Genomic DNA, 27,637 nt, shown 5'->3' on the forward strand with positions numbered 1-27,637 from the left:
TATTATAACTATAAGTTGTATGGCAACTTTCTTTAATTTATTTTCATATAAATTATTTAACATGAGAGAGAGAGAGAGAGAGAGAGAGAGAGAGAGAGAGAGAGAGATTGATTAAGCCATATACAATATGAATAATTACAAGAGGAATTTTTGTGTTCCTATCCTCATTTAACAAGGCGAAATCATTCAACAGATATTATTTGCAATGAAAATAATTGGATATGTGTGTGAAAGTATGGTCCTTGATATGTGGTAATAATATGCCTGTTTACATTTAATTTACTGAAGTTAGGTTATCATTGTGAATACATTTATTGTCGTTTCATTTCCACTGATTCTGGATTTTTTTTTTTTGGGGGGGGGCGGCCTGAGTGGGGAATAAAACAACAAGGGTTGTTGTGGCCTGATTGGCAACGTCTCTGTCTGGTCTTTGCCAAACGGGGGTTCAAGTCCCGCTCAGACTCGTTAGTGCCTTTAGCGTCTGCAACCTTACCATCCTTGTGAGCTAAGGTTTGTGGGGTTTTGGGGAGGAGCCTATAGGTCTATCTGCTGAGTCATTAGCAGCCATTGTCTGGCCCTTCCTGGTCCTAGCTTGGATGGGGAGGGGGCTTGGGCGCTGATCATATAATGTATATGGTCAGTCTCTAGGGCGTTGTCCTGCTTGCTAGGGCAGTGTCACTGTCCCTTGCCTCTGACATTCATGGCGACCTTTAAAACCATTAAGTGAATTCGTTTCTAGTCAACTGCCGAACAAAGATCTCAAACGTAACTTTATTTACGTGTGGAGTCTGGCCAGTACGGATTGGTGATGGTGGGAGACTTTAGTCTGATCGCTCACAGTAAACCAACCTAGTATGGGTGTCCCTAACTAGTACAGCTTTGGTGATCATGGTATCTCCCACTCAGAAAATACGTCGTTTATATTATGCACTGGTCATTGTTTGTCTAATTTCTCCCTATTACATAAACATAAGCCTGCATACTTTCGCATGTTAGTATGTTACATGAAAATCAAGATTTGATATACTGTGTACAACCTTTGTTTGTGCTTACTCTAGTACAACCTTTGACATTCAAATCTCATTTTTAGAGAGATGTGTTGTTTGTGCTTACTCTAGTGATTCAGTGTGGGAATCTTAAATCTGCATTTTTAAAATTTTGTTTATACAATTATATTCATATACATATTTTAATTACCCAGTATGTCTCAGATAAACATTATTTTGTTTAACTAAAGCTCTTTAATCATATGGGTCTAATTTCAATATTAACAGCAAAATGCTCTGTAATATTTGTGTTAAATGGACGAATAAAACGTCTTATATAACTTCTTTATCACCATAATGAATTTTTGGGATAATTTTGGTGCCAAGTGATCCAGAGCTTCCTAGCAACTAATGTACAATCCATTATTATTATTATTATTATTATTATTATTATTGTTGTTGTTGTTATTATTATTATTAGTAGTAGTAGTAGTAGTAGTAGTAGTAGTAGTAGTAGTAGTAATAGAAGCGTATACCCATCAAAAAGAGAGATGGTTCTGTTATAGCAACAGAAGATGAAGTAAGACAACGTTGGATGGAACGCTTTAGTGAGGTTATGAATAAGAGACATGAAAGGAATAATTTGATTGATATACCTGAAGCTGATGAAGACCTTGATGTGCCCATGAATGAATTCAGTGTGTTGAAGTCGAAGCTATCCTGAAAAAAAACTAAGAGATGGAAAGACCCTGGATACGATGGAATAACTGCCGAGATGATACTGGCCGAAAATGAAGTGACTCCAAGACTACTTACAAGATTATTTGGTAGAATGTGGCATGAAGAGGCAAAATGGGAGTTAGGAGTGTTGGTAAAAAAAAAAAAAGACCTGATTGCAATAATTACAGAGACATAACACTTACTTCAGTTGTTATGAAAATATATAGTATGGTTATTCTTAAGAGACTGGAGAGAAATATTGAAGAAGAGCTGAGAGATGAACAAGCAGGGTTTAGGAAAGGTAGAAGTTACACTGACCAAATTTTCATTTTGAGACATGCTGTACAGCAATGCGTAGAATATAGAAATCCCCCTTTGATGGCATTTGTGGACTATGAAAAATCCTTTGATAGTGTGCACCAGCTCATTTTGTGGGGAGTCCTGCGTTAGTATGGAATTCCTCTTTATGTAAATTGTATTAAGTCTGTTCATGAGCATAGCAAGTGCAAAGTTAATGTTAATGGCGTCTTATCAAAGGAATTTTCAGTCAACCGCCGAGCACTCCAAGAGAATGTGTTGTCACCTATGTTGTTTATCTTCCCTATGAATGTTGTAATGCATAGAACAGTCAGAGATAGGGGAGAAGAATTGGATTGGATTGGTGATGGGAATTTAGCAGACCTAGAGAGTATGCTGACGATGCTGTCCTTGTCAGCAGAACACCACCGGATTTGCTATTTACCAGAGTTCATGAAATATCACACGAGGTTGGGCTGAAGAAAAATAGAAGAAAGGCAGAGATAATGAGAACGGAGTATGCAATGGAAGATGAAATATCATTAGAAGGATAAAGGATTGATGATGTAGAATCATTTAAGTATTTAGGAACTATGATCTCCAATACAGGTTCTTTAGAATTAGAGTTAAGTGAAAAAAGCAAATCAGACAATAGCTAGGTTAAGTAAAATTTGGAAATCAAATCGCCTGAAATTACATATAAAAATCAGACTATATATCAGTTTAGTGAGGTTGGTGTTACTGTGTGGACATGAGTCATGGTATGACAGTGAAACAATCCCCAATAGATTAAGTAGATTTGAGAACAAAGCCCTCAGAAGGAAATTGGGAGTTGAATGGCAGGACAAGATTAGAAATGAAACAATAAGAGAGATTACTTGAGTACCATATGTGGATGAGATTATGATGAGGAGTAGATGGAGATGGTTAGGGCATGCTCTTTGCACTGCCCAAGAGATATTAGTTCACCAAACGTTCAGCTGGGCTCCACAAGGCACTAGAAGAATTGGAAGACCCAGGCCTACATGGCTGAGGACTGTGAAGCATAAAGTACTGATGATGAATGGAAAAGTATTGAATTAAAAGCTCAACATAGAGATGATGGTGATTATTATTATTATTATTATTATTATTATTTAAACTATAACCCTAGCTGGAAAAGCAAAATGTTATAAGCCCAAGGGCTCCATCAAAGAAAAATAGCCCATTGAGGAAAGGAAACGGAAATAGATAAACTACACTAGTAGTAAAAAGAAATCAAAATTAGATATTTTAAGAACAGTAACAACATTAAATCAGATCTTTCATATATAAACTACAAACTTAAAAAACAAGAGGAAGAGAAGAAATAAAATACAATAGTTCAGATCCAATGACAAAGCAGAAACGCATTAGGATTTAAGCGCAATAAATGTACTAGCAAATAACCGTAATAAAATTTTGCCACAGGTGTCGTATGTAACGATTATTTCAATTGATTTGCCGGGTGGAAGTTCTAGCTATGTGTTGTGGTTGTCCAACAAAATCATTGTGCTTCTACCTAATGTATAAAAGTGTGACCATTTAAAATTATAAGTATTATCATCATCATCTACACCTCTTGGCGCAAAGGGCCTCTGTTAGATTTCGTCAGTCGTCTCTATCGTGAGCTTTTAATTCAACACTTCTCCATTCATCATTTCCTACTTCGCTCTTCATAGTCCTCAGCCACGTAAGCCTGGGTCTTCCAACTCTTCTAGTGCCTTGTAGAGCCCAGTTGAAAGTCTGGTGAACTTATCTCTCAGGGAGTGCGAAGAGCATGCCCAAAACCATCTCCATGTACCCCTTATTATGATCTCATCCACATATGGCACTCGAGTAATCTCTCTTAGTTTCAATCAATCAATTACTATTATACTGTCTTTCATTCCTTTATTGGTATATCAAATGATGTGTTGACCAGAATTTAAGCTGTTTGATGTGGCAACTTGTGAAAATTTCAACATTAAAGCCGAGTAGGCCTACATTGGCGTTGTTAGCCAAAGTTAATCTTGCAAAGGTGTACATTTAATTTAGAATGTGCATATACGAATATCGTTCATCGATTCATTTTGTGTGCTTGATGAATTCTTATCGTGGCATTCAAATAAACGTTATTGTCATACCGCTTCTAGTACGATGTCATAATGTTAACTTTCATTGTAATCTTTAGCTTTGTGTCCTCCCTCTTACGAAATTATTTGATATAAGGTAACTTTTCACAAACGGGCGAATAGTGAAATTATTTAATACGTATTTTACTCAATGAAAGAAAAAAAAACCTCGAAAAGCTTTGTGCGGATATGAATGTGGTAACACTGGCGAAGTGTATGAAATGGTCTGTGGGCGGAGTTTAGTTGTGAGAGAGAGAGAGAGAGAGAGAGAGAGAGAGAGAGAGACAGAGACAGAGAGAGAGAGAGAGAGAGAGAGGGAGGGGGGGGGGGGGTTGGCTATCTTGTTTCTAACAGTAAAATTAGTACCTTCTTTAATTGTTTACTGTTCACCAAAAGTTTTCGCAGAAGATTATGCTACACAAGTAACTAAGTACGAATTTTAAACCAATATCTAATCAGAGAGCGAGAAATAACGATTGACATGTATATCATATATCATTATTCAAGTCTTTAGTTTTGCTATTATGTGTTGAGCTACGATAGTAAACCCCCTTTCCTTAGATGTAAACAAAACCTTCTCAGTGGTAGAAGGGCTAAGAGGAAATGTGGTAACTGCGTTTATGGCAACACTGGCAAAACGCATGCAACATGCTAGACCTGTGGGGGGGGGGGTAATTGGTGCTGTCCCAGGCATGTGTAGTGGGGTGGGGTGGTCCATTTGAAGAGGCGTCTTTAAAGCTCCCGAATGTCACGTTGTAATTGCATTATTAATGTGAATGATGCATAACTGGGAAATGTTTTCGGCCCTTTTCATATCAAGGCCTCCGCGTTATGAGACTTGGCATGAAAGATATAGTTCATTGAAGAATTGCTTATTCAAATCTCTAGTGGTAATGGTTTTTTTTTCTTCGCCAATTGACTTGAGAAAGTATACCGGTTTATGCTTTTCCGATTGCCTTGAATAATATATATATATATATATATATATATATATATATAGGCTTGGACTGAGTCTTTTTTTTATAAATCTTTTGTATGTAAATATTTTTTGTCCAATAAACATATACTGTATATATATATATATATATATATATATATATATATATATATATATATATATATATGATACACTATATTCTGTAATTTTATTCTAAGTGGTGAAATTAGTTTCTATATTAGTTTATTTAGAGGAACTTTTCAAACTTGATGCAACCGACTCTTTATTTATCAGTTTTAATTTATTTTGATTAATTGAAATCATGCAGATGAACTGTTTTCTCTTTAATTCTCCGTTTTCTTTCTTATTGTACGGATTTGAATGTGGCAACACTGGCGAAGTGTATGAAATAGTCTTTGGGGCGGAGTTTCGTTGAGAGAGAGAGAGAGAGAGAGAGAGAGAGAGAGAGAGAGAGAGAGAGAGAGAGAGGGGGGGGGGTTGTGGGTTTTCCTACTAGAATTGCTCTTGGAGACATTATTCTATTTTATTTCTCGTCCTCTGTTTTTTTTTTTAAGTTCTTATAGTTCATATATGAAAGATCCAATTTCTCTCTACTGTTTTTGAAATATTTTATTTTGATTGTTTATTACTTCATTTGGAGTTTATTTGTTTACTTGTTTCCTTTCCTCACCAGGCTCCTTTTCCCTGTTGGATCCCTTGGGCTTATAGCATCCTGCTTTCCCCAACTAGGGTTGTAGTTTAGCTTTTAATGATAATCAATAATACTGATAATAGTAAAAGCTTTGATAGTGCGTTCTCTTGACAACAGCTTGAGATAATTATGTCCACAGTCCCAAATGAAAACTGTATCCATTCGTGACAGTAACTGCGTGGTTAGGTCTAAGGCCGATTCAGCAGTTACAGTAGCAGCTCCATTTGTCACTTCGGGTAACTTGAGTTTTTGCTATAGACATGTGATGCTTATATGGTGCACTATACAGTAGACCAAATATGTAGGCCGATTATTATGAATGAGAACAAAATGGATCCAGTCTAGATTATTTAGTAAAATAATTGCAGGATATTGTCATGGATATGAAAAAGTAGCCTTCTGAGATATGTATGCTATGTGTATGATAGCAATATTTATTCTGCAATTAAGTCGTGTCAACTTTATTGGTAAAAGATAAGATTGTATATAACAGTGAAGGGTTTCAGTTAAAATGGCTTAGGGATGGCAAAAGTTATTGGTTAAAAATATGCTAACATGAAATAGCTGTTGAGATACAGAACTACCGATAAAAATTTATTGGGTCTTTTGACTGGCCAGGCAGTACTGCATTGGATCCCTATCTCTAATTATGGGTCTAATGTGACCAAAGTCTTGATATTTCATCTTCCATTGCATACTCCGTTTTCATCATCTCTGTCTTTCTCCTATTTATCCTCAGCCGAACCTCGTATGATATTTAATGCATTCTGGTAAGCAAGCATTGCAAATACTTTGGTGTTCTGCTAACAAGGGCAGCATCATCAGCATACTCTAGATCTACTAAATTCCCATCACCAATTGGAAATAGAATTGTTACCAGATATTTGATATCAGACTCTAACATGAGTTAATATTGTTACTATTCTTAAAATATTTTATTTCAATTGTTCATTACTTCTCTTGTATTGAAAATATTTATTTCCTTATTTCCTTTCCTCGCTGGACTATTTTTCCCAACCTTGTACTGAAGACTTTAAGATTAAATATGCTCAATTTAAAAGCAAATTTCAGGGGCAGATATGGAGATAATTTGTGTGACCTGTGCAAAAATGAAGAACATACTACTAAATATTTATTTTCATGCCCAAATACAACAGCTAATGAAACTAGACATAAGTATAGGTACATTGCAAAATCCTAGCGGGGATCTGTTTGCTTACATAAGTAGGGAGGTTGCAAAGACTCCCTAACACTTTAGCCTTTCAGACTGCAAGCCTTGCAAGACACACATCATACTTTGAGTTGCACAAATCTCCTCAACCTTATGGCTTTCGGGTGAAACGATTATTAAACAGTCTGAATATTATTAGAGGTAAGGTGCTTCCATTTAAGGTATCATCAACGCCTCCATGGAAATGACCAGAGGTACCTTTTTGTAAGTATTTTATTGGAGTTAAAAAGAATTTGGCTGACTTAGAATCCATGTCTCTTTTTATGGAACATGTTGCAGAACATAGGGGATTGACTTTTATATATACTGATGGCTCCAAATCTGATGCTGGCGTTGGATTTGGAGCATATAGTAATGATTTTAATTGTAGAGGTGCACTTCTTCTAACAGCTTCCATATTTACTGCCGAACTGTATGGCATACTAACCGCTATTGAGAAATAGCTTTGGAAAAGGAGGGTAATTTTACAATTCTTAGTGATGCAAGGAGTGTTCTTCAAGCTTTAGAAGTTTTTAATTCTAGTAACCCTCTAGTTTTAAAGATTTTAGAATGTTTTTTTATTATTGGTCGGAGAGGTATAATGGTTCGATTTTGTTGGGTTCCAGCACATGTAGGTGTGTGTGGGAATGAGAAGGCAGATTTACTGGCAAAGAATGCTGCATCCGAGTTGCTACCGAGAAGGTATCCCATTCCCTTTAATGATTTCCTACCCAACATCAAGAAATTGGTTTGCAATAATTGGCAACAGCACTGGGATAGTCTAGATGGCAATAAGATGAGAGAGGTAACAAATGTCATATCTCCTTGGAGATATAACCTGATGCCCGAAAGTGGGAGACATATCTTTGTCGTCTCCGCATTGGTCACATACGGTTGACACACGAGTTTCTGCTGAAGGGCCAACACCAACCGTATTGCGACGACTGTTTGGTACCTTTAACTGTGAGGCATTTGTTGACCGAACGCCCCAATAATGATAACTTAAGAAATAGATATCTGTTTGAGGCTCGAGGTGAGGATGGCAGGTTCATCCTTGCCAAGGTACTTGGACATGATGTGTCCTACTATGCGAGCGACATTTTTAGATTTATTTCAGAAGCAGGTCTTCTGAAAAATTTTTAACTTCTCTATTATTATTATTATTATTATTATTATTATTACTTGCGAAGCTACAATCCTAGTTGGAAAAGCAGGATGCTCTAAGCCCAGGAGCTCCAACAGGGAAAATAGCCCAGTGAGGAAAGGAAACAAGGAAAAAATAAAATATTTTTAGAAGAGTAACAACATTGAAATAAATATCTCCCATTTAAACTATAAAAACTTGAACAAATCAAGAGGAAGAGGAATAAGATAGAATAGTGTGCTCTTGTGTACCCTCAAGAAAGAGAACTCTAACCCAAGATAGTGGAAGACCATGGTACAGAGGCTATGGTACTATCCAAGACTAGAGAACAATGGTTTGATTTTGGAGTGTCCTTCTCCTAGATGAACTGCTTACCATACCAAGAGGAAAGTGGCCACTGAACAATTACAGTGCAGTAACCCCTTGGATGAAGAAGAATTGTTTGGTAATCTTCGTAAGGTGTATGAGGAAAGAGGAGAATATGTAGAGAATAAGCCAGACTATTCAGTGTGTGTGTAGGCAAAGGGAAAATGGACTGTAAGCAGAGAGAAGGATCCAATGTAGTACTGTCTGGCCAGTCTAAAGACCCCATAACGCTCTAGCGGTAATATCTACGGGTGGTTGGTGCCCTGGTCAACATACTACCTCCAATGACATATTAACTTATATGGTTTTAAATGATTATTCTCTTATCTTTTAATGTAAAATAAATGATATCGGCGTTAATGACCTTAGATGTTGTGATTTTCACCAGTTAATTAAATCTGCCCGATGTACTGGGCGGATCGCAAGGCCTTGAAGAGGCAAGATTCCCAAAACCCTCCAGGAGTTAACTAAAATACGGCGATAAAATTTACAATTTTATTACAAAAATAAACTCTGATAAAGACAAACAACATTCTTAAGCATTCACAAAACTCACTGAAAAACAAGACTGACCCTAGGTAATGTAGCATGTGCTCTTCAAGCACAAAGTCCACACCGGACTCATTAACAAACTGAAAATAGTGCCAATTCGAATTCAATACACAACGAATCACACACCAAATATCCCTATTCTTATTTAACTCAGGATTCAGATCCCCAATCACAAGGATCTCTACACTAAACTGCGATATAAAAACTAAACGTCTTGCACTCAAACTTCTACTACAACCAACCTGGTAGACAAGGTAGAGAGGAGAGATAACAATTAGAGGGGACTTACTTTGGTCGGGGACGTTGGATCAAAGAGGACGAGCTATCCTTGCAACCTCCGACGTCACCTTTTTGGCGCAATTTGTCCTGAACCTAAATTTCTAGATTGGATTTTTTTATCATGTTACAACAGAATGACTTTATTTTTCCTAATCTTAAATTACTAGCAATTGATTTTATTAGTCTCAGCGCCTTCCTACCAGGTGGTTTCCCTTTTTGGCTCTAAACGTTCACGTCTGGAACTACATTCATTCGCCCGCGAGTTTCTCCTCTCCCTCCAATTTGACGTAGTCGTAGGTGGAGTCAAATGGCGGGAATTTCGATTGATCGGGTCGAAATTCCCGACATCCTCCACGCCCCAAAATAAGGAGCGATGAAACGTCGGTCAATTGGATGGAGCTAGACTCGGGGTGAGGGGAGTAGCTTACTCCGAGACTCTGTTAGGCTCGCTGCGTAGCGCTCCGCAACGACTCGAACAGAGTACGCACAATATACAACAGCAATGTTACCCCGGGGTAATAAACACAATCAATAATATACAGTCATATAACAGATCAAAATAGGCAATGGGCCTAGCAATTCTAAAGCACTCGTGTAATACACATAAGGAACAGCAGAAATAAGTGATAATGTACACATTTTACAGAATTCAATTGGCAAGCAATTAGGCAATGGGCCTAAAACAAACAGAAAATGGCAATGGCAATGCATACAATTCAAGCTCTAAGGCAATTGGGCCTAAGACAATTCAAGAAATGGCAGAAATGCAAACATAATAATTCAAGTGCAAAGACAATTAGGCAATGGGCCTAAGACAATTCAAGAAATGGCAGAAATACATATGACAATTCAAATTCAGTCTGTCTCAACTCACAATAATCGAGACTTCTATAGCGCTGCTACATGCAGGCTGTTACTTAATGGAGTACAAGAGGGAGGGGCAGGTTCTGTGCAACGCTCGGTCTGTACGCACGAGAGACCATCCCGTCCCCGTACTCCACCCCTAAGCACTTCCAACCTCCGCAGATTCACGCACACCTCACAAACTCCACCCTCCCTACCTTCCAGATAGAACACGCCCCCTTTTCACTTACAGTTTACAGCTACTTTTTATATATCGTCACCTTTCAGTAGACAGTCCATTAGTTCTCGCTGTTTCGCGGCAGCCCTTCTCAATGGGCGTGCAGAACGTCCTTGTGCGTTCGTCTGCTCTGTTTCATTTTCATTTTCACTTCTTTCACTAACTGCATAGTTCTCACCTTTCTCGTCGTTGTCGTCCGTTCCTGTGGCTGGTTGTTGAGTTGTCGTAGCTGTTGCCATACCCTGGTCGTTCCCAGACGTCTCCGCTATCCCTGGCATTCCGGCTGTCGATCTGTACGCACCCTCTTCTCCGTCATCGCCGTCGTCTCCTTCATGGTCATCCTCAGAGGGGGCTATTTCTAGGGGAACCAGGTGGCTGACCGCTCGCAGCGATTCGACACCCTCAAACAACACTTTCGCCGAGCGTACGACTCCGTTGTCGTCAGGATACGTCTCCACGACACGTCCCAGTGGCCAAGTCGCTCTCTTCTTATTGTCCTGCTTAACTAGCACGATGTCTCCGGGGTGCAGCTTGGAGGGTTCCCCGGGCCGACTGTCGTGCCGGGCCCTCAAGGCACTCAAGTATTCCTTTCTCCAGCGTTCCCTAAAGGCTTTGAGCGAATCTGTCAATTTTACGTAACGATCACGTAGCTTCCGAGAGGTGAAGGTTGCGTTGAGATGGTCGTCCGGTAAGATCGGGGCCATGAGGTGGACTTGGTGTCCTCTTATCAAATGGGAGGGGGTGAGGACTTCATCCTCGCGCTCGTCACCGCTGTACATGAGCGGTCGATTATTCACCACTGCTTCTGCTTCTTTCACGAGGGTCAGCACGTGGGCGTCCGGCAGGTACTTCTTTCCGAGGGCTATCTGGAGAGTCCGTTTCGTTACTCCTATCAAACGCTCGAAGAACCCACCCTTCCAAGGTGCACGGGGCGTCTGAAACCGCCACTTTATGCCAGTTTTCCTCAGGAACTGCTGGACTTCATCCTCTTCATAAAGTCCCTGCAGGAGGTGGCTGGCAGCCTTGAAGGTTTGATGGTTATCGGACATGATGAGCTGTGGGGCACCGTGGGTGGCACTAAACCGTCTAAGTGCCAACACGAATTCTTCTGCTTCCAAAGAGGGACAGAAGTCAAGGTACACGGCTCTGCTGGCCATGCAAGTTACGATAAGTATATACCCTGGCCGTGTTTCCGTGTGTATTGCTGCTGTGTGGTCCACTCCGACCGCCGTGAACGGTTTTGTGAGGGTGATCCTTTCCTTTGGCAGGGGGGTGGTGGTGGCTGTCTCGTTAGAGGCTGGAAGGCCAGCTTGCATTCAGGGCATTGCCGCACGGTTCGCTTCGCAATGGAACGTAGACCCGCCACCCAACATTTCTGTCGAAAGATACCTATTAGAGTATTCACCCCACAATGCAAATGTAACTGATGTAAATAATTTAGATACATCCTAACCAAATGCCCTTTGGCTGGCAAGAGAATTAAATGATCAGTTTCTCCTACATGGGACACTCGTCCCCTGGTGCAGATGAGATTATCTACCAAAACTAAATTCAATTGTCTAGCAAAATTAGCAACTTCACGAGGGGGTCTGACTCCGCCCTCTAAGTAGGCATAAACAGTAGGCAAATAATGTTTTTGCTCTAATTTTACAACAATACTGAACGGATGCCGTTCTATCTTAGCAAACTTTAAAACTAGTCTAGCTACTCGTAACAAGAATTGGAACCCTACTTCCCTCTTCAGGACGTCCCAAATCTCGCCTGGGGGGGTAGGACACATCTCCTCCCTCAACTCCTGCACCGCCGCTACTACGTGAGTTTGATGTAGTAAATCTTCCTCCTCGCAAGGAACAGGCCTTCCCGTGGTCCTGAGAAATTCTGGACCGTTCCTCCACAGGGGGTTAGCTTGCAATTGTTGAGCCGTTGCGCCTCGGGATAGGATATCGGCAGGGTTCTGCTGACTAGGGACATGGTTCAGACTGAAACTACAAACCTGCTGAATAAAATTAATTTCCGCCACTCTGTTAGAAACAAACACATTTTTATTAGACCTAGCATCGGGCGATGCTACCCACGCCAACGTTACCTTACTGTCGGTCCACATTACTATTTCCCGTGGCTCGATCAGATCCTTGAGCGTTCTTGCTAGTCTGCTGCCTAACAATAAGGCCAGCAACTCTAGCTTAGGGATCGTCAGCTTGCTCATCCCTTTCGGAGTGATCCGGGTTTTACTCGTTACCAGACTTACCCGATTGCATTCGTCCCTAGTATATGCTACTGCTCCATATGCCTTACTGCTGGCATCAGTGAACACATGAAGTTGTAAGCCTCTTTTTCCTATTGATCTTTGAAAGGTGATGTCGCTCACCGCTTTCAAATCATTCAACAATTCACTTGCCTCTTTAGCCCTCTCTTTTCCTAAAACATCATCCCAACCTACATTATCCTCCCATAGTTGTTGAAGGAAAAGCTTTCCCCTTACAAATAATGGGCTTATCAAACCTATCGGATCATATATGGAGACTAATAGGGAAAGTACCCTACGCTTCGTGGGCACCCATCCCTCCCCCAACTCACAGATCCTTTTGCTTTCTTTCACACACAATCTGTCCACGTCCCGGGCCCATCGCAGCCCGAGCACGTTCACACTCACAGGCTCACTCCACTGTTTCTCGCTATCGAAGGCCAAGTGATTGCTGGCCCACCCTTCTAAGGGCATACCCGCCCTTTTTAAGATGTTATGAACAGACTCATGCTCTTGCCTCATATGTTCTATTTCTTCAAACGTGGCCAGATAATTATCAACATAAAAAGATTTTACTAAATCTGGGCGCCCTTCCTCTTTAAAATGACAGTTTAATATTTGCTGTAGCAAAAATGGACTAGCTGTGATGCCGAACACCACGACTCTAAAGGCGAAGGTAAGCGCTCGACCAGCTGCCTTGCGCCACAGAAATCGTGTGTATTTGGCATCACGAGGATCTAACAAAACACGATGGAATGCTTTACTTATGTCGGCTAACATGGCATATCGATTCAACCTAAACCTTATAATTAAACTGTATGCTACTTCTACCAAATTGGGCCCAGGTAAAAGACATTCATTCAAGGACTTGCAACCTTGTGACTTGGCAGAGGCATTGAACACGATTCTAAGGGGGGTGGTACGGCTGTCTTTCTTAACACCAAAGTGTGGCATGTAATAACCTTCCACTACGGGATTTTTCACTTCTGATATAAAACCTGCTTCGAGATACTTATCTATCACTCCCTGATATTGTTCAAGATATTCCCTATCCTTTTTTAATTTTGTCTGCAACGACTCCAACTGCGCCATAGCGTTACGATAATTGGTTTCTGGCCTAGCATCCGATCCGAATGGTAGGCTAACCTGATATCCCTCAGGTTTTCTTACAACGCTTTGCGATACCTTTCGCACGGCCTCGGCCTCGCGAACAGTGTATTGCTCAGATGGGGCGATACCAACACGGTCTAATCGCCACCACTCATCTACATCATACAGATATGGCTCGTCCGTGATTCTGCACACTCTCAACGTTCTTACTTGTTCGACCTTTTCCCCTTGGAACAGCCATTGTGGCACCTTCCCGTACGGGGACATACCATTATGCGTTAAGAAAAGATTTATCCCATCTACTTTTTCTACACCTATGACAAAATAGCTAAAATAATCAGCCCCAACTAATATGTGAACGTTCTTCATGGTATCTGATTGGCTTGCTGGATCGGCTAACGTGACTCCCTTGGTCAACAGATGCTGTCTGACTTTAACATAACCCACGTTATGTATCGGGACGTCCACGTGTTCGTGTGCCACCAATTTCATACGCACGATTCTTTTCCCCATTTCAACCCTGCAACTTACTACATCGTATTGGCCGCTTATTTCCTCGGAACCAAACGGAGCTATATTCAAGGATACTCTTCCTACCACCGGTAGGCCTAATTGACGGGCAATTTTTGAAGAGATGAAGCTCCTCTGGCTTCCTGAGTCGAGAAATAGGCGGACTCGCTTACTACCTTGCCTTTGTTGAATACCTGCCATGGCTGTTGGCAAGATAGTGCATGGGAGGTCCACATCAGACCTCTGCGCGATCTTTGCGCTCGTGCACGGCTTAGATTCTACTTTAACCTTAGACGGACGGGGGGCATTTTGGTTCTGTGCAGGCGTCGCATTTACTACGGGGCGGGACGTTGTTGATTGACTATTACTATGACTAGGGATTGATTGCGGTCTACCCGCGTCGCAAATCGCAGTGTGGTGCTTAGCATTACAGTTTCTACAGGAATTTGATACGGGACATTTATCGCTACGATGGCCTGATTTCGTGCAATTGAAACAAAGACCCCTTTTTAGTAAAATGCGACGTCTAGCAGCTACGTCTGTCACTTGGCGACATCCGTGAGGCGGGTGCCGTTCGCTACAAAATGGGCAGGAATTTTGGTGGATGGGATGGGTTTTCGGTCTTACACTACTGTCTGGTCTTTTGTCACTCTCAAGACTGTCGCCTCTCTGCAATGCATCGTCTTCTAACATTCTTACTATGAAATCTATTGCCTCAAAAAACTCGTCCAACGTATAGTCGCATTTCCTCAAATGCTCTACCACCTTGCGGTATAGTTTTCCCTCTGACAATTTTTGATTAATGAGGCTCATGACCATGCCCTGGCCTAAGTCATTGGTACTAAGTCTTTTGATTTGCTCAATAATGATGGTCAACTCAAAACGGAACCTTTTTAATTCTACGGGGTTTAGTGACGGCACAAAGATGTTTGCTAACTTGCGGTGCAGAATCACGAGCGTTTGGTGCACGTTGCCATACTGCTTATCTAATAAATCTAATGCTACACTATAGTTCGCGGCGGTTACACTCAGAGATTTGATAATCCGGAGCGGCTCTTTGCCCAACGTCCCCAATAAATACGTGAATTTAGACACTTCGTCTAAATCAGCTCTTCGATCCACGTGGATCGTGAATAGTTCACGGTACGATGCGTACTCTTGCACTTCCCCTTCAAACGTGGGGAGAGGCAGCGGCTTCAACCTGGGGAGGGCAACATTCCCCGTTGAAGGGCCTTTCACTTTATCTATTCTATTGTACAATAGAGTGGAAGCGCGTGTCGCTTCACCTAACATATGCCTAATTCGGGCTTCGAAACTAGTTTCTAGCTTAACGCGCTGGCTCTTGTATAGCTCTTTAAGCTGTCGGACCTCTGCCTGCAACTCCGTTACCAAATTCTGGTAAACGGACTCGGAGTAAGTCTCTATCAGCGCCCTTTGCGTTTCGCTTAGCAAATCCTCCAGTAGGCCCATCGACGCCTCGATATGCACGATCGTGGACACAGCCATCTTAATTACTTTACTTTACGTTTGGGGGGGTTGGACAAGGCAAGGATAAAAGGATAATTTAACGTTAAGAAGGGACTCAAAGAACTGACCCACGTGGGTGATCGCACATCGGGACGTAGAGGACCTTAATTGTTCGTCTCTCTCTCTCTCTCTCTCAAAAGCTCATATTTTAAATTAGTCCTGTCCGGCTCTGGGAAGCGCTTGCGATCCGGTTCGAAGGACCAAATGTTGTGATTTTCACCAGTTAATTAAATCTGCCCGATGTACTGGGCGGATCGCAAGGCCTTGAAGAGGCAAGATTCCCAAAACCCTCCAGGAGTTAACTAAAATACGGCGATAAAATTTACAATTTTATTACAAAAATAAACTCTGATAAAGACAAACAACATTCTTAAGCATTCACAAAACTCACTGAAAAACAAGACTGACCCTAGGTAATGTAGCATGTGCTCTTCAAGCACAAAGTCCACACCGGACTCATTAACAAACTGAAAATAGTGCCAATTCGAATTCAATACACAACGAATCACACACCAAATATCCCTATTCTTATTTAACTCAGGATTCAGATCCCCAATCACAAGGATCTCTACACTAAACTGCGATATAAAAACTAAACGTCTTGCACTCAAACTTCTACTACAACCAACCTGGTAGACAAGGTAGAGAGGAGAGATAACAATTAGAGGGGACTTACTTTGGTCGGGGACGTTGGATCAAAGAGGACGAGCTATCCTTGCAACCTCCTACGTCACCTTTTTGGCGCAATTTGTCCTGAACCTAAATTTCTAGATTGGATTTTTTTATCATGTTACAACAGAATGACTTTATTTTTCCTAATCTTAAATTACTAGCAATTGATTTTATTAGTCTCAGCGCCTTCCTACCAGGTGGTTTCCCTTTTTGGCTCTAAACGTTCACGTCTGGAACTACATTCATTCGCCCGCGAGTTTCTCCTCTCCCTCCAATTTGACGTAGTCGTAGGTGGAGTCAAATGGCGGGAATTTCGATTGATCGGGTCGAAATTCCCGACATTAGATGTCAGAATGCCTGAAAACTTTTAAATCGACCAATCAATCAATTCACATGAAAGAAGAGATTAAGAATCCAAACTGACCACAATAGGTTGCCCAAACTTATGATAGCAAGGTATTATCCTATCTGATTTCAAAGTAGAATGGGATAAAAGTGAAGACTGATAATTGCATTATTAATTCATTTATGGTACAGGTAAAATAAGCTAAATTACAATAATAAGAATAAGCTTAGAAGCTTTGCACCTATCTGAAAGGCGATAGAGTGGCCGCAAACATATTTTGCTGAGTGAGCTAATTAGGAACCAGGAAAGATTGAGAGCATGGTAGTCGCACTTCATATTATGAGAAGTAATTTTCCTTATGTGTGGTATGATCAAGTTCATTTTACAATTAAAGCAGCCCTATACTTTTTTTTTTTTTTTGGGGGGGGGGTGAGGGGGGAGTCCAACGCTGATGGGTCTTGTCATGCAAATAATCAGCTTCGATCAGCTGACTTTTGTAAACAAACTTTCAAACCTAAACATCATAGAGACTCGTCGCACAGACGCGCACTAATATCGGGCTACCGGTCTGCATGTTCCCATAGAAACATGACTACTAAGAAAAAGTGGGGCTTTTAAATTAAGCCATATTACAAATAAGATATGCTTGTTAATAGGTGAGTGTAAACTTTCAAGCAATTTGAATATTTAGCAGATATGCAGATTTCTTTAAGCCTATCTATTATGTGTATCCTATATATTATGTAGATACTGTGTTTGAAACGGTGCTTATCGCTAACGCTATTCGAAGTGTATTAAAGCTATAAGTATGCCGAAATAAATATGCTTACGGTGAACAACAAACCTACCCTAACCTAAACTTATGTCAGAAGTGAGGGTAAATTTGTATTGTATTACAGGGTGTGATTTCGAACAGAAAATATATGTTTTCCTATGGGGGTCCCCCATTATCGTAGGATATAGATGTATATATATTTCTGAAACTATTAATTTGCGACGGGAACGAGTGTCATTTTCGAAGAGAGCGTAATTTTTCTATAAGAAAAAGTAGTATTTTTCCTAGGTTATATTGCCCTGTAATACACTACAATAAAACCCTATTCATATATATATATATATATATATATATATATATATATATATATATATATATATATATATATATATATATCCTATATATATATATATATATATATATATATATATATATATATATATAACCACCTAGTTCTTATGTTTTGTATGCGTTGGATATTCAGTATAGAAATACTGAGATCTAATTTTCATAAATAAGAGGCACAACTCGGCCTCGTTTAAGAAAATAATTTAGGTGGTTGCTTCAAATTCTTATCTACTTTTTCGGTTTTCAACTGATTTTTTTCTTTAAATATTAAAACCATTTGAGAGAGAATTTTATTCTCTTAAAAGTTGCATATTAGAAATTTTATTTTTATTTTTTATGTATTTTATCATTGTGTAGAAATTATTTTTAAAAGTGACTAGTTTTCATATGGAATTTTTTTATGAAGTGAATGTTTTTTGCATTTCAGGGTGCAGAATTCTGTATCCTTTCATATTTGAATAACTAGAATCGGTTGATATTTATGTTGTTACTGTTCTTAAAATATTTGATTTTTCCATGTTTCCTTTCCTCACTGGGTTATTTTCCCTGTTGGAGCCACTTGGCTTATAGCATCCTGCTTTTCCAACTAGGGTTGTAGCTAAGCAAGTAATAATAACAATAATTTGAAAAAGAAATAACAATTCTCTGAAGATTTTATATCATGAGAAGTTAAGCTTCAAAGCTTTTGTTAGAGAATGTATGGGCTTTTAGTAGTAATTTTCCTCCCCACTGGGTATCTTAAGGACATCATCATCATCATATTTCAGGATTGGTTACTAACCAGTGGTGAGTTCCTTCCCTCAAATCCAGAAAATATGACACTTTATACACAAATGCACATGTGAGCAAGTTGTGGTCTAGTGTAATATATTTTTGTATTTTTCTGGGAAAATTTATACTTTTTTCCTATTTAATCATCAACTCTGAAACTTTTTGCATCTTCAGCTTAATCATAAAAAGATTTCAGTAACTGTACAGTATATATAGAAGTAGACAAAGAAATACAAAGACCATACCTTGGGGAGACATGTAGTAAATGTCTATTTATAAATACCTTGATGAATATAAATAACTGATGATCTATTCCTCATGAAATCATAGAGAGTAGTGGAATTGCTGTATACTGTACAGGATGATAAAATAGATTGTTGCTCTAAAACTCGTTACAAACCCTTTGTCTTTATAGGGAACAATATACTTTTGGCAAATCTGGAATCTAACCATAAGACTTTTAGTGAGGTACAGTATAACCATCTACCGCTAGTTACAGGGGGATAGACTGGCCACCTCGCTCACACTCGCCTATGATATATTGTCATTCTTGCTTTTGGCTCAGGAGATTATAAATGTTCTGTCTCACTCATGATAACAACTTGCTTTGACATTTTGCTCTTTCAAGGAGTTCTTGGGGTTTGATGATCTGATCTCATCTTGTGGGCTTGTCCCGGCCATGAAGGATGAGAAGGTGACACCTTCATGTCGGCTACTGAGATTGAACTCCATTCCCTTTGTCCTGCCGGACGAGGTCATTCTTGCTTGCAGGACTCTCATCATAACGAGTGTTGGGAGTACTGTATCCATCCTCCCAGTGGGTGAGGTTTAGTAGATGATGAAGGAAGAAGTCTAAAGGGATTCTTCTCCTTCAGGGTTTTCCTTGAAGCTGAAGAAGTCCTGACCTTTTTCTCCATCGGCTCAATTCCTCCATTCTGACTCTGCGGTCGAGTAAGACCGATGGCTGCTTGACTCCCGGGTAACCCCTTAGGTTCGGACTATGTCGCTCCCGTTAGCAAAACAACGGCGTCCACCACAGGGGAAGTCTTTCTCGTTGCTGCACTTCTGCCTTCCTTGGGGCTTTCGGGTCCTCCTGCTAAGGAATGAGTTTTTTGAGAGCACTACAGTTAGGACACAGTGATATTGCATACCTACCTCCCTAAGGATTGATCACGGTCGTCCTTTCCAAAACTGGAGGTAATGCACCAACAGAGTTTCTCCGATTCTCGTACCCTTAGCTGCAGCTCTCTCTGCATCTGCTCCCTTCGTTCCTACAGTTCTTGCCTACAAATGAGAGCAGTTGTAACTGGTACTTGGAATTACCAGTCAGGGTTTTCTTTCTCATACTGCCTATTGCTGGAGTATGAATTTAATCTAGAAGCTACTTTAACGAGAGAAGTTTCAACCGGTGCTTCTCGGAGTTACCAGTTGGGGTTTTCTCTCCTGTGCCTCCTAATTCTGGAGTACGAGGGTAACTTAGGTTAGTCTTCTAAGCTTTCTGAGGGTCTGTAGTGTATAAAGTAATGAGGTTCTCTGCCCAATGGCCTTTCATCCATGAGGGAAGCCCTCCTCACCTTTGGAGTTCTCCCCTTGGGGTTTCAGAACAAGTACTTGATTCATTGAGCCTTGTTCCAGCTCTTCGGAGCACCCAGTCAACGAGTCTTGTGAATCATAACTTTTCAGGGTAATTGCCGCAGATGGTGATGCCGGCTGACCGCTTGCGGTTTCATATCCCATTGTGCCCTTGGGGCAGGAGTCTTGTGAGCTATAACCCTTTACAGTTATTGCTGTAGATGGTGATACCTACTGACCGCTTGCGGCCGCTAATTCTCACCATTGTGTCCAGAGGGCACAGCAAAGCTCCTGGAGTTCTGTTAGGGCAGGCCCCTCAGAACCTCCTCTAGTTTTTCTAACCTTACGGGGGAAACCTTGTTTTAACTACTGTGCATTAACACACAAGAACCTTCTCAGTCTTACTCATGCCTCCTAATGCAGGAACTTATTAGACTACTCAATAACTCCTTCTGGAGCATGGACGAGTGTTTGTTTCATGCATGAGTGGACAAACCCTTTTGGGAAAATTACTTTCACAGAAGAGGATCTGCTCAAACGCTGAGCACTGGCAACACCTCTACCCATTTTCATGAGAGTGCTCACCCAGAAACTAAGCGTTAACAAAGTGCGTAGGAGAATGTCTCGCTGACGAGGGTCTGCTCGAACACTGAGTGCTGGCAACACTTTTTCCCTTTTCATGAGAGAGAGAGAGCACACCCAAATACTAAGTACAGTATTAGCAAGGTGTGAATGCTAGCTCCTTTCCCTGATGAAGTCTGCGCAGCTACAGTTGCTCACCATCAGCCCCATAGTGAGGTTGGCACAAGTTACTTTGGCTGCGCATGCACTTTTGCCTTTACGATCGTCGGAGAGGTGGAAACCTGTGGTAATGCAATCCCCCTGGTTTTCTCCTGCAAAGGGGAATGCCTACCAATGCCGCATCCCACCATTGTACAAGTTTTGTAAGACAACGAGTCTCATGAAACATAATCCTTTGGGGTTATTATCTCTTGACTTCTTCTCTTGGCATAGAGAGCTCTTCGGAATTCTCACATGGTGTCGGCCTCTAATGCCTTCCGATCTCTGCATCATCCTGTCATGCCCTCAAGGCACAATGGTCTCATGAGACGTAACCCTAGAGGTTATTCCCTAAAGTTTCCATTCTCGATGGGATGTAATCTGTTCATTATTACGTTTATGAACGATAGTAAACAAGTACTGTATTTGCTTACTTATAGGTACACTTGTCCCGCCCATAGGTGACTACTACCGACAAAGATCTGATCACTTCGTTCGCTAGCTGTATGTGCTTCTCGTAGGCGCACACATGCCCACGAATATGTTCACAATGCTTGAGCTAGTCAACGATCATTTACTATTGAGCAATGATGAGATATATATATATATATATATATATATATATATATATATATATGTATATATATATATATATATATATATATATGTATGTATGTTGAGGTAGATTTTTCTGTTGATGTGTTACTGGTCCGTAACTAGAGTTATGCATACAACTACCTGGCTGACAAATGTGACAGAAAACTCTTCTTCATTTTGTTTTTCGAAAGTACAGTAGTTGCTTGCAACCGATTGCTTGATAGTGATCAACTAGAGGGGTTCGCTATAATATCGTTACCCGCTATAGATAACTAGGCTAATCTGATTTTTACCGGTCTGTATGAGGACATACATGACCAACTCTCTTTTTAGCAAAGGCAGTTGGAGAATAGGATTCATCATCCCTTTGCAGGGACAGTTGCTTGCAACCAATCATATGACTTGACAGTAATTGACTTAGAATGGTTATTTGTTAAGCAACATCTGGGCACCCTCAGGCACTTATAGGAGAGTAGATGATTTGTTTAAGAGTCAAATAATCCTGGTTCCTCTTACTTGAACCATCCAAACCTTCAGGGTTTGTCAACAGACACAATCCTCGGGCGGTGCAAGCTTCCCTACTGGATAGTTATCTGACCAGGTAGCCCAGAGTCTATATTAGTTTCCAGTGGAAGCAAAAGGGAAAAATTTGTTTTCACCTGGAAGGGTTGCTTGTACAGCCTGACTCCCTTTTCCTTGAGTCACGATATGGGCTAGAGCATGCTGATTGTGTTTCAGGGAGGATAGGCAACGGCTGGGCATCTCTCTCAGCCGTCTTACTGTAAGCAGGGGATGATAAAAGATCCTAGGGTCTGATCCTCGGATGGTCCAATCCTCCGTATGAGGTCACATGTCCCTCTTCTTTTCCCCTTCCATTGACTCGACGTTAAGTGACTTTGAGCACTGATTATCACTGAAGGTTATCCTCCAAGGTTATATCGAGAGTCATCCTTTCAGATTTAATTTACCAGTACGGGGTGCTAGGCTCCGGGCTACGCTCAACCCCTCAAGTGTTCACAAGAATGTTCACTAGTTGCATCCGAGGTCAATACCAATGCAGGCCGCTGCCCTCATCCCCCAGGTGAGTGGTTAAATTCTAGCAGACTCACTGTAGATATTTTTTTGATAGTAAATCAACATTTTGTGGGTTCTTTAACCTCGTTTTCTGAATAAAACCAGTAAAATTCATCTAAGCAACCTCCAGAAAACTGGCATAATTAGAAAGGCAAATAAATGCTAAAAAGATGAAAGTTGTTCCGTCAAATCAGGGAGGAGGACTCAGGGAAGCGGAATGTCCCCTTCTCAAGTGAGACTTCTTTGGGGGGCACTGATGGCTGCACCTGTGGGCTACTTGAACTTCAGAGTTCTTTGGACCTGGTGAAGGTCATAACTCAAGTTTCAGAAGAAACTTCAATGTGACGCAGGTGCTACAGGTGGGCGTGTGGACAGACCGCCTTCACTTCCCACTACTTGCACGTCGTAATCCAAAGGACCCTAGATACGTTTACTTTAGGCTCTGTGATGGCCGCTCAACAAGTGGTGTAACAGCTGTAGCTCCCTTATGGAACTAGTAGCAGTCAGTCAAAGGCAGACATTACAGTGTAAAGGAATGAATGGCCTTTTCTTTCTCCAGCTTTCCCTCTTCTGGGGCACAGTATCTGAAGACTGCAAGCTGGCCTCCATTGGATTGCTGCTCCATTTTTTTCTTTTAGGGGTCTGAATATATCATTTGTGTATTTAGTTATGGCCCCAACCTACTAGTGAGAGGGAGTTTGATTCTCTCTGGGTCTTAATGTGCATGAATGTCAACCCACTCTTTATACTTGCCTAAATAAAGTCACAGTTCAAGTTTCCAGTTACTAACCATGGTTTCACAGGCCATCAACCCTATGTCATTGATGGGCCAATAGTTCACGAAGTGTCAGGATGCTCTTCCCACACTCTATAGAGCTCAGATTTGTTATCCCTGGACAAAGTTCTTCAGCTAGTGGAAAAGGACTTGCACCCACCTTAGGGTGGGTGAGTCTACTTCATAAGGAATAGAGGGTTGTACTTGTGTAGGAAGAAATGAAAACTTTTGGAAGTAATTTGTATTTTTCCTAACTATATAAACCAGAGTTCTTTACACATACATATCCTGCCATCTTCTTCCCCTTTGAAGTCCTTCTAGCAATCAAAAGTGAACTCAGTTGCTGGGTGAGTGTGTGAGTGGCAGGCTGGTCTACCCCCTGCTAACCAGCGGAAGGTCAGTGACACATTGCGTTATAAAGTTTTTATGGCTAGACCAGCTCGCGCTGAATCTTTCCTGCTCCTTTAATTGAATTTTTATCCCCTAATTAAATTATTGTAACGACCATTCCTGCTCATGCTGAAAACATCTCCATATTAAAGGACTCAGGTTTGTATAGTTAGGAAAACTTACAAATTCCTACAAAAATTTTCTAGATATTTTCTCGGCCTCATTTGATTGATTGCAAGTATTATTGTATCACAAATTTAGGAACCTAACTAAGATTCATGAAAACTTGTTGCTAACTATAAAAGTGAGGAGTCAGCTTGTATTTTTTTTTAGTAATATGAATCGAGAAGAAGTTCCAGATTAGTATAAAGAGGTTAGAGTAACCAGAAACTGTCATGACAGTGTAAGGGGATGTTCTGACCCCCATACCGGGTAGGGCCTTGTGCCGATGGTTAGGTTAGCTCAAGTCACAAAGTATTTAATTCTTTTCATCTTTAATATACTGTACATCTTTCTAACCCACGTTAGGTTAAGGGGTTCATGGACTTTTATCTAAACAAAACATTTATACAATTGTAAGTTATTTATTTTTTTACATTTCTTTTTTTCATAATGTTCTCCTGTAAATAACTATGAGTATGTTAAATTTGTCTTTGCTGTCTGGCCTGAGATTCCAATGTTTTTTTTAGTTATATAAGAAAATACTGGGCATAGAAGCATCACTAAGGTTGTAGCACTTATACTGCATGTGGTTTTTCAGCAATCTCTGATATCTATTACCTAATCCATGTGAAGGGTAACGTCTAACTGTAATATGAAGTATTTTAACTAATGCCAATTCTTTTATTTAGTTTACCCATACCTTCAATAGTAACTTATAAACAGGGTGGGAACAAAAGTTCATAATAAACTGCCCCTTGCTGTCGGACAAAAATATCTTCTGTCAGTTTACTTTTTAGAAGCCTGTGGTTACAGATTTTGGTCCTTCTCTGTGTGTAGAATCTAGTTTCAATCAAAAAGACATTGGGGACCATCCCAACACTCATTCCAAAATGTAGTACAGTATCTTCAGTCTCCCTGCAGTACATTATATGTGATACTGTAATGATGAGAGGCTGGGCCTGGTCAGTATTACCCATTAATTGTAGTCTTGATTCTAAGGTGTTGTTTTCAGAGGTTACGTGAAATATATATTACTGTACTGCATGTTTGTATATGTTATGGTTTTTATGGAAAAATTTTATACTTAAGGACATTTTATTCTCATGAAACAATGATTTGATGACTAAATTATTTATTAGTGGTTATAACTGTATATTATCCAAAACTGTATGATTTATAAACATGGTGGAAAAATAATCCTGCTAAAAATGAAAAAAAATTATGAATCATGACTTGATTATATCCTGAATGTTTTAGCTCTACTAGAACAAGTTAGCCTATTTGAAATTAGTTGTAAAGGCAATGACAATATAATAGTTTATGTGCATTTTTTGTATCCTTATAACTGTATAATATAGTTTGTTTTCTTACCATTTTATTTTATTTCTAGGGAGTAAATTGATGCTAACAGTCTTAAGGATTTGTTGAGAACCACAGGACTTCAATTAAAATAAAGGTTCCAAGAATTACCAAAATGTAAGTTTTTTCTTTGTACTTCCTCTAGTGTAACAAATTGTTTTATTATACATATACTGTACAGTATAAAAACCCTCCATATATTTTGAGCTCTAACAAATAAAGTTTATTCCCATACAAATACAAACCTTCGATCTTTATGTAGGAGAGATGACATACAAGCTTTTAAGCGAGGTGTCAACGAGCCCACTCACACACTCACCCAACAGCTGAGCTCCATTTTGATTGGGTCACGGTTGAGTGAAGACCTACTGTACACCCCCCCCCCCTCTCTCTCTCTCTCTCTCTCTCTCTCTCTCTCTCTCTCTCTCTCTCTCTCTCTCTCTCTCTCTCTCTCTCTCTCTCTCTCTCTCTCTATTAGATTAAGAGCACTACGACCATGGCATATTGAGCTGCTCCTGCAGTTCCTTCATGTCAAACAAGGAGATGGATCTTCACCGGCTAAATGCAGACGGCACTCCTGCATGGAGGCTTCTCTTTGCTTGAGAGTCGGGAGTGGCCATCCTCCCTGTTGAAATAGTACAATAGATGCAGGGAAAGGTCTAAAAGGGAATTTTTGCCCTTGAGTTTATCCTCAAATTCAAAGAAGTCCCAACTTCTTTCTTCAGCGACTGGTACGCTCCCACCCCTAACTGCCTCTTCCCGTTCGGCCTCCTCTGGTGGGGCAGTCGGGTTAGAGCGATGACCATTTAACCCCTGAATAATCTACAGGAAAGGAAGACTCCGTTGCTACCCCTCGGAGGAAGTCCTCTTCGTTTGATGCCTTTCATCAATTGTGGCCTTCTTTGGAGCTTTCTGATTCCCCCACAAAGGAAAGACGTCTAGAGCTGTTGAAGCTAAGGGCACAGCAGGAGCGCACATTTGCCTCTGCGGGGGTTTGCCTCGGCTCTTCCCCATCCTGAGCTAATGACGTGGAGCCCCTTCTGTCTGGTCTCGTGCCTCTAGCTTTCCCCTTGATAGTAGAGTTTTTGTTATGCCTCAAGGAGTTGAAATGCTACCGCTCAGCCTTGAACCTTGTCTTTAGACTGATTGGAGTTATTTCCTCCCCGATGGAATTGTCTCTACTCATATGGAGTTTTAAGCTTACGTGCCCCCAGTCGGAAATTAGACCATCTCCCTGGAATGTAGTAAAAATATTATGCTCCCTGAAAGAAGCCCCTTATGAACTGTTGAGAGTCAAGCGTCAGATCGTGACTTGACACTTCAGACAGTTTTTCTTCTCACCCTTGCCTCCGCCAAGAGGATCATTGAGGTGGATGGTCTTTCTTACAGTGTCGACTATTCATCCCTTAGTTTATTACTAAGACTCAGAATTTGGCTGTAGTGGACTCTAGGTTCAGGACCTTCCAGATTGTCAGTCTTCGGAATGTAAGTGATAATACTGATCAGCTGTCACTATGTCCTGTGAGGGCACTGAAGCGCTATCTCAAACGCACGTCTATAGCTTGCCTGCAAATCAAGCATTTGCCTGTGAGCATGGGCAGGGTAAAGAGGAGAATTACAAACACAATCTCTTGGTTTAGGCAGGTTGTTGACCGTGAGTTAAATCCTCACTCTCCTCAACAGTGTAGAAAACCTGGAGCTCATGGCGTTAAGGGCGTTAGGAAGTCCCTAGTTTTTAAGAGAAACTTCTCTGTGATGCAGCTGCTTCAAGCAGGTGCTTGGCAAAGATTAGACAACCTTTGAGCTTGATATGGCAAGTGATCTCCGATGTGCATTGAGCCAAACACCACCAAATATTCCCCGACTAGATGGTCAAAAGAGCCAGTATCCCCGATCCCATTAATGAGTAGCACAAAGTAAAAAAGGCCACTGGCTACAATCCAATTTTTCTATAATATTACAGGCAGTTAAAATAGTAACAATGAAAATAAAAATGTAATACTTATGATGATTTTTGTTTTCCAATACTACATAAATATGGATAAATAGATCACTAAGGAGGGTGTGTAATATTTTTTTATGTGGTCATGATTCATGAATGATTTTATTAAGAGTAAAAATTAGGTTTACTTTTGCAGTAGTTAGTATTTTTCTAGCATTCTTTATCAATGTAATGATTGTAATTTGTATAATGCTGAAACAGTTTGA

General features: G+C 40.5%; 1 protein-coding gene across 2 annotated transcripts in view; it reads left to right on the forward strand.

Annotated features, from left to right (window-relative positions):
• Window positions 1-27,637, forward strand: part of LOC137658739 (uncharacterized) — a 79,401-nt gene that overhangs the window by 13,061 nt on the left and 38,703 nt on the right. The window contains exons 1-2 of one of the 2 annotated variants that reach the window (XM_068393760.1): window positions 17,431-17,482; window positions 25,461-25,546. In XM_068393760.1, coding sequence (XP_068249861.1) covers window positions 25,545-25,546 — 2 coding nt within the window. In that variant the 5' untranslated portion in view covers window positions 17,431-17,482; window positions 25,461-25,544. Of the gene's footprint in view, window positions 1-17,430; window positions 17,483-25,460; window positions 25,547-27,637 lie in introns of those variants that run through there. The other variant, XM_068393759.1, reaches the window with a different exon arrangement.

The sequence above is a fragment of the Palaemon carinicauda genome, chromosome 19, assembly GCF_036898095.1.
Source record: "Palaemon carinicauda isolate YSFRI2023 chromosome 19, ASM3689809v2, whole genome shotgun sequence".
Classification (NCBI taxonomy): Eukaryota; Metazoa; Arthropoda; class Malacostraca; order Decapoda; family Palaemonidae; genus Palaemon; species Palaemon carinicauda.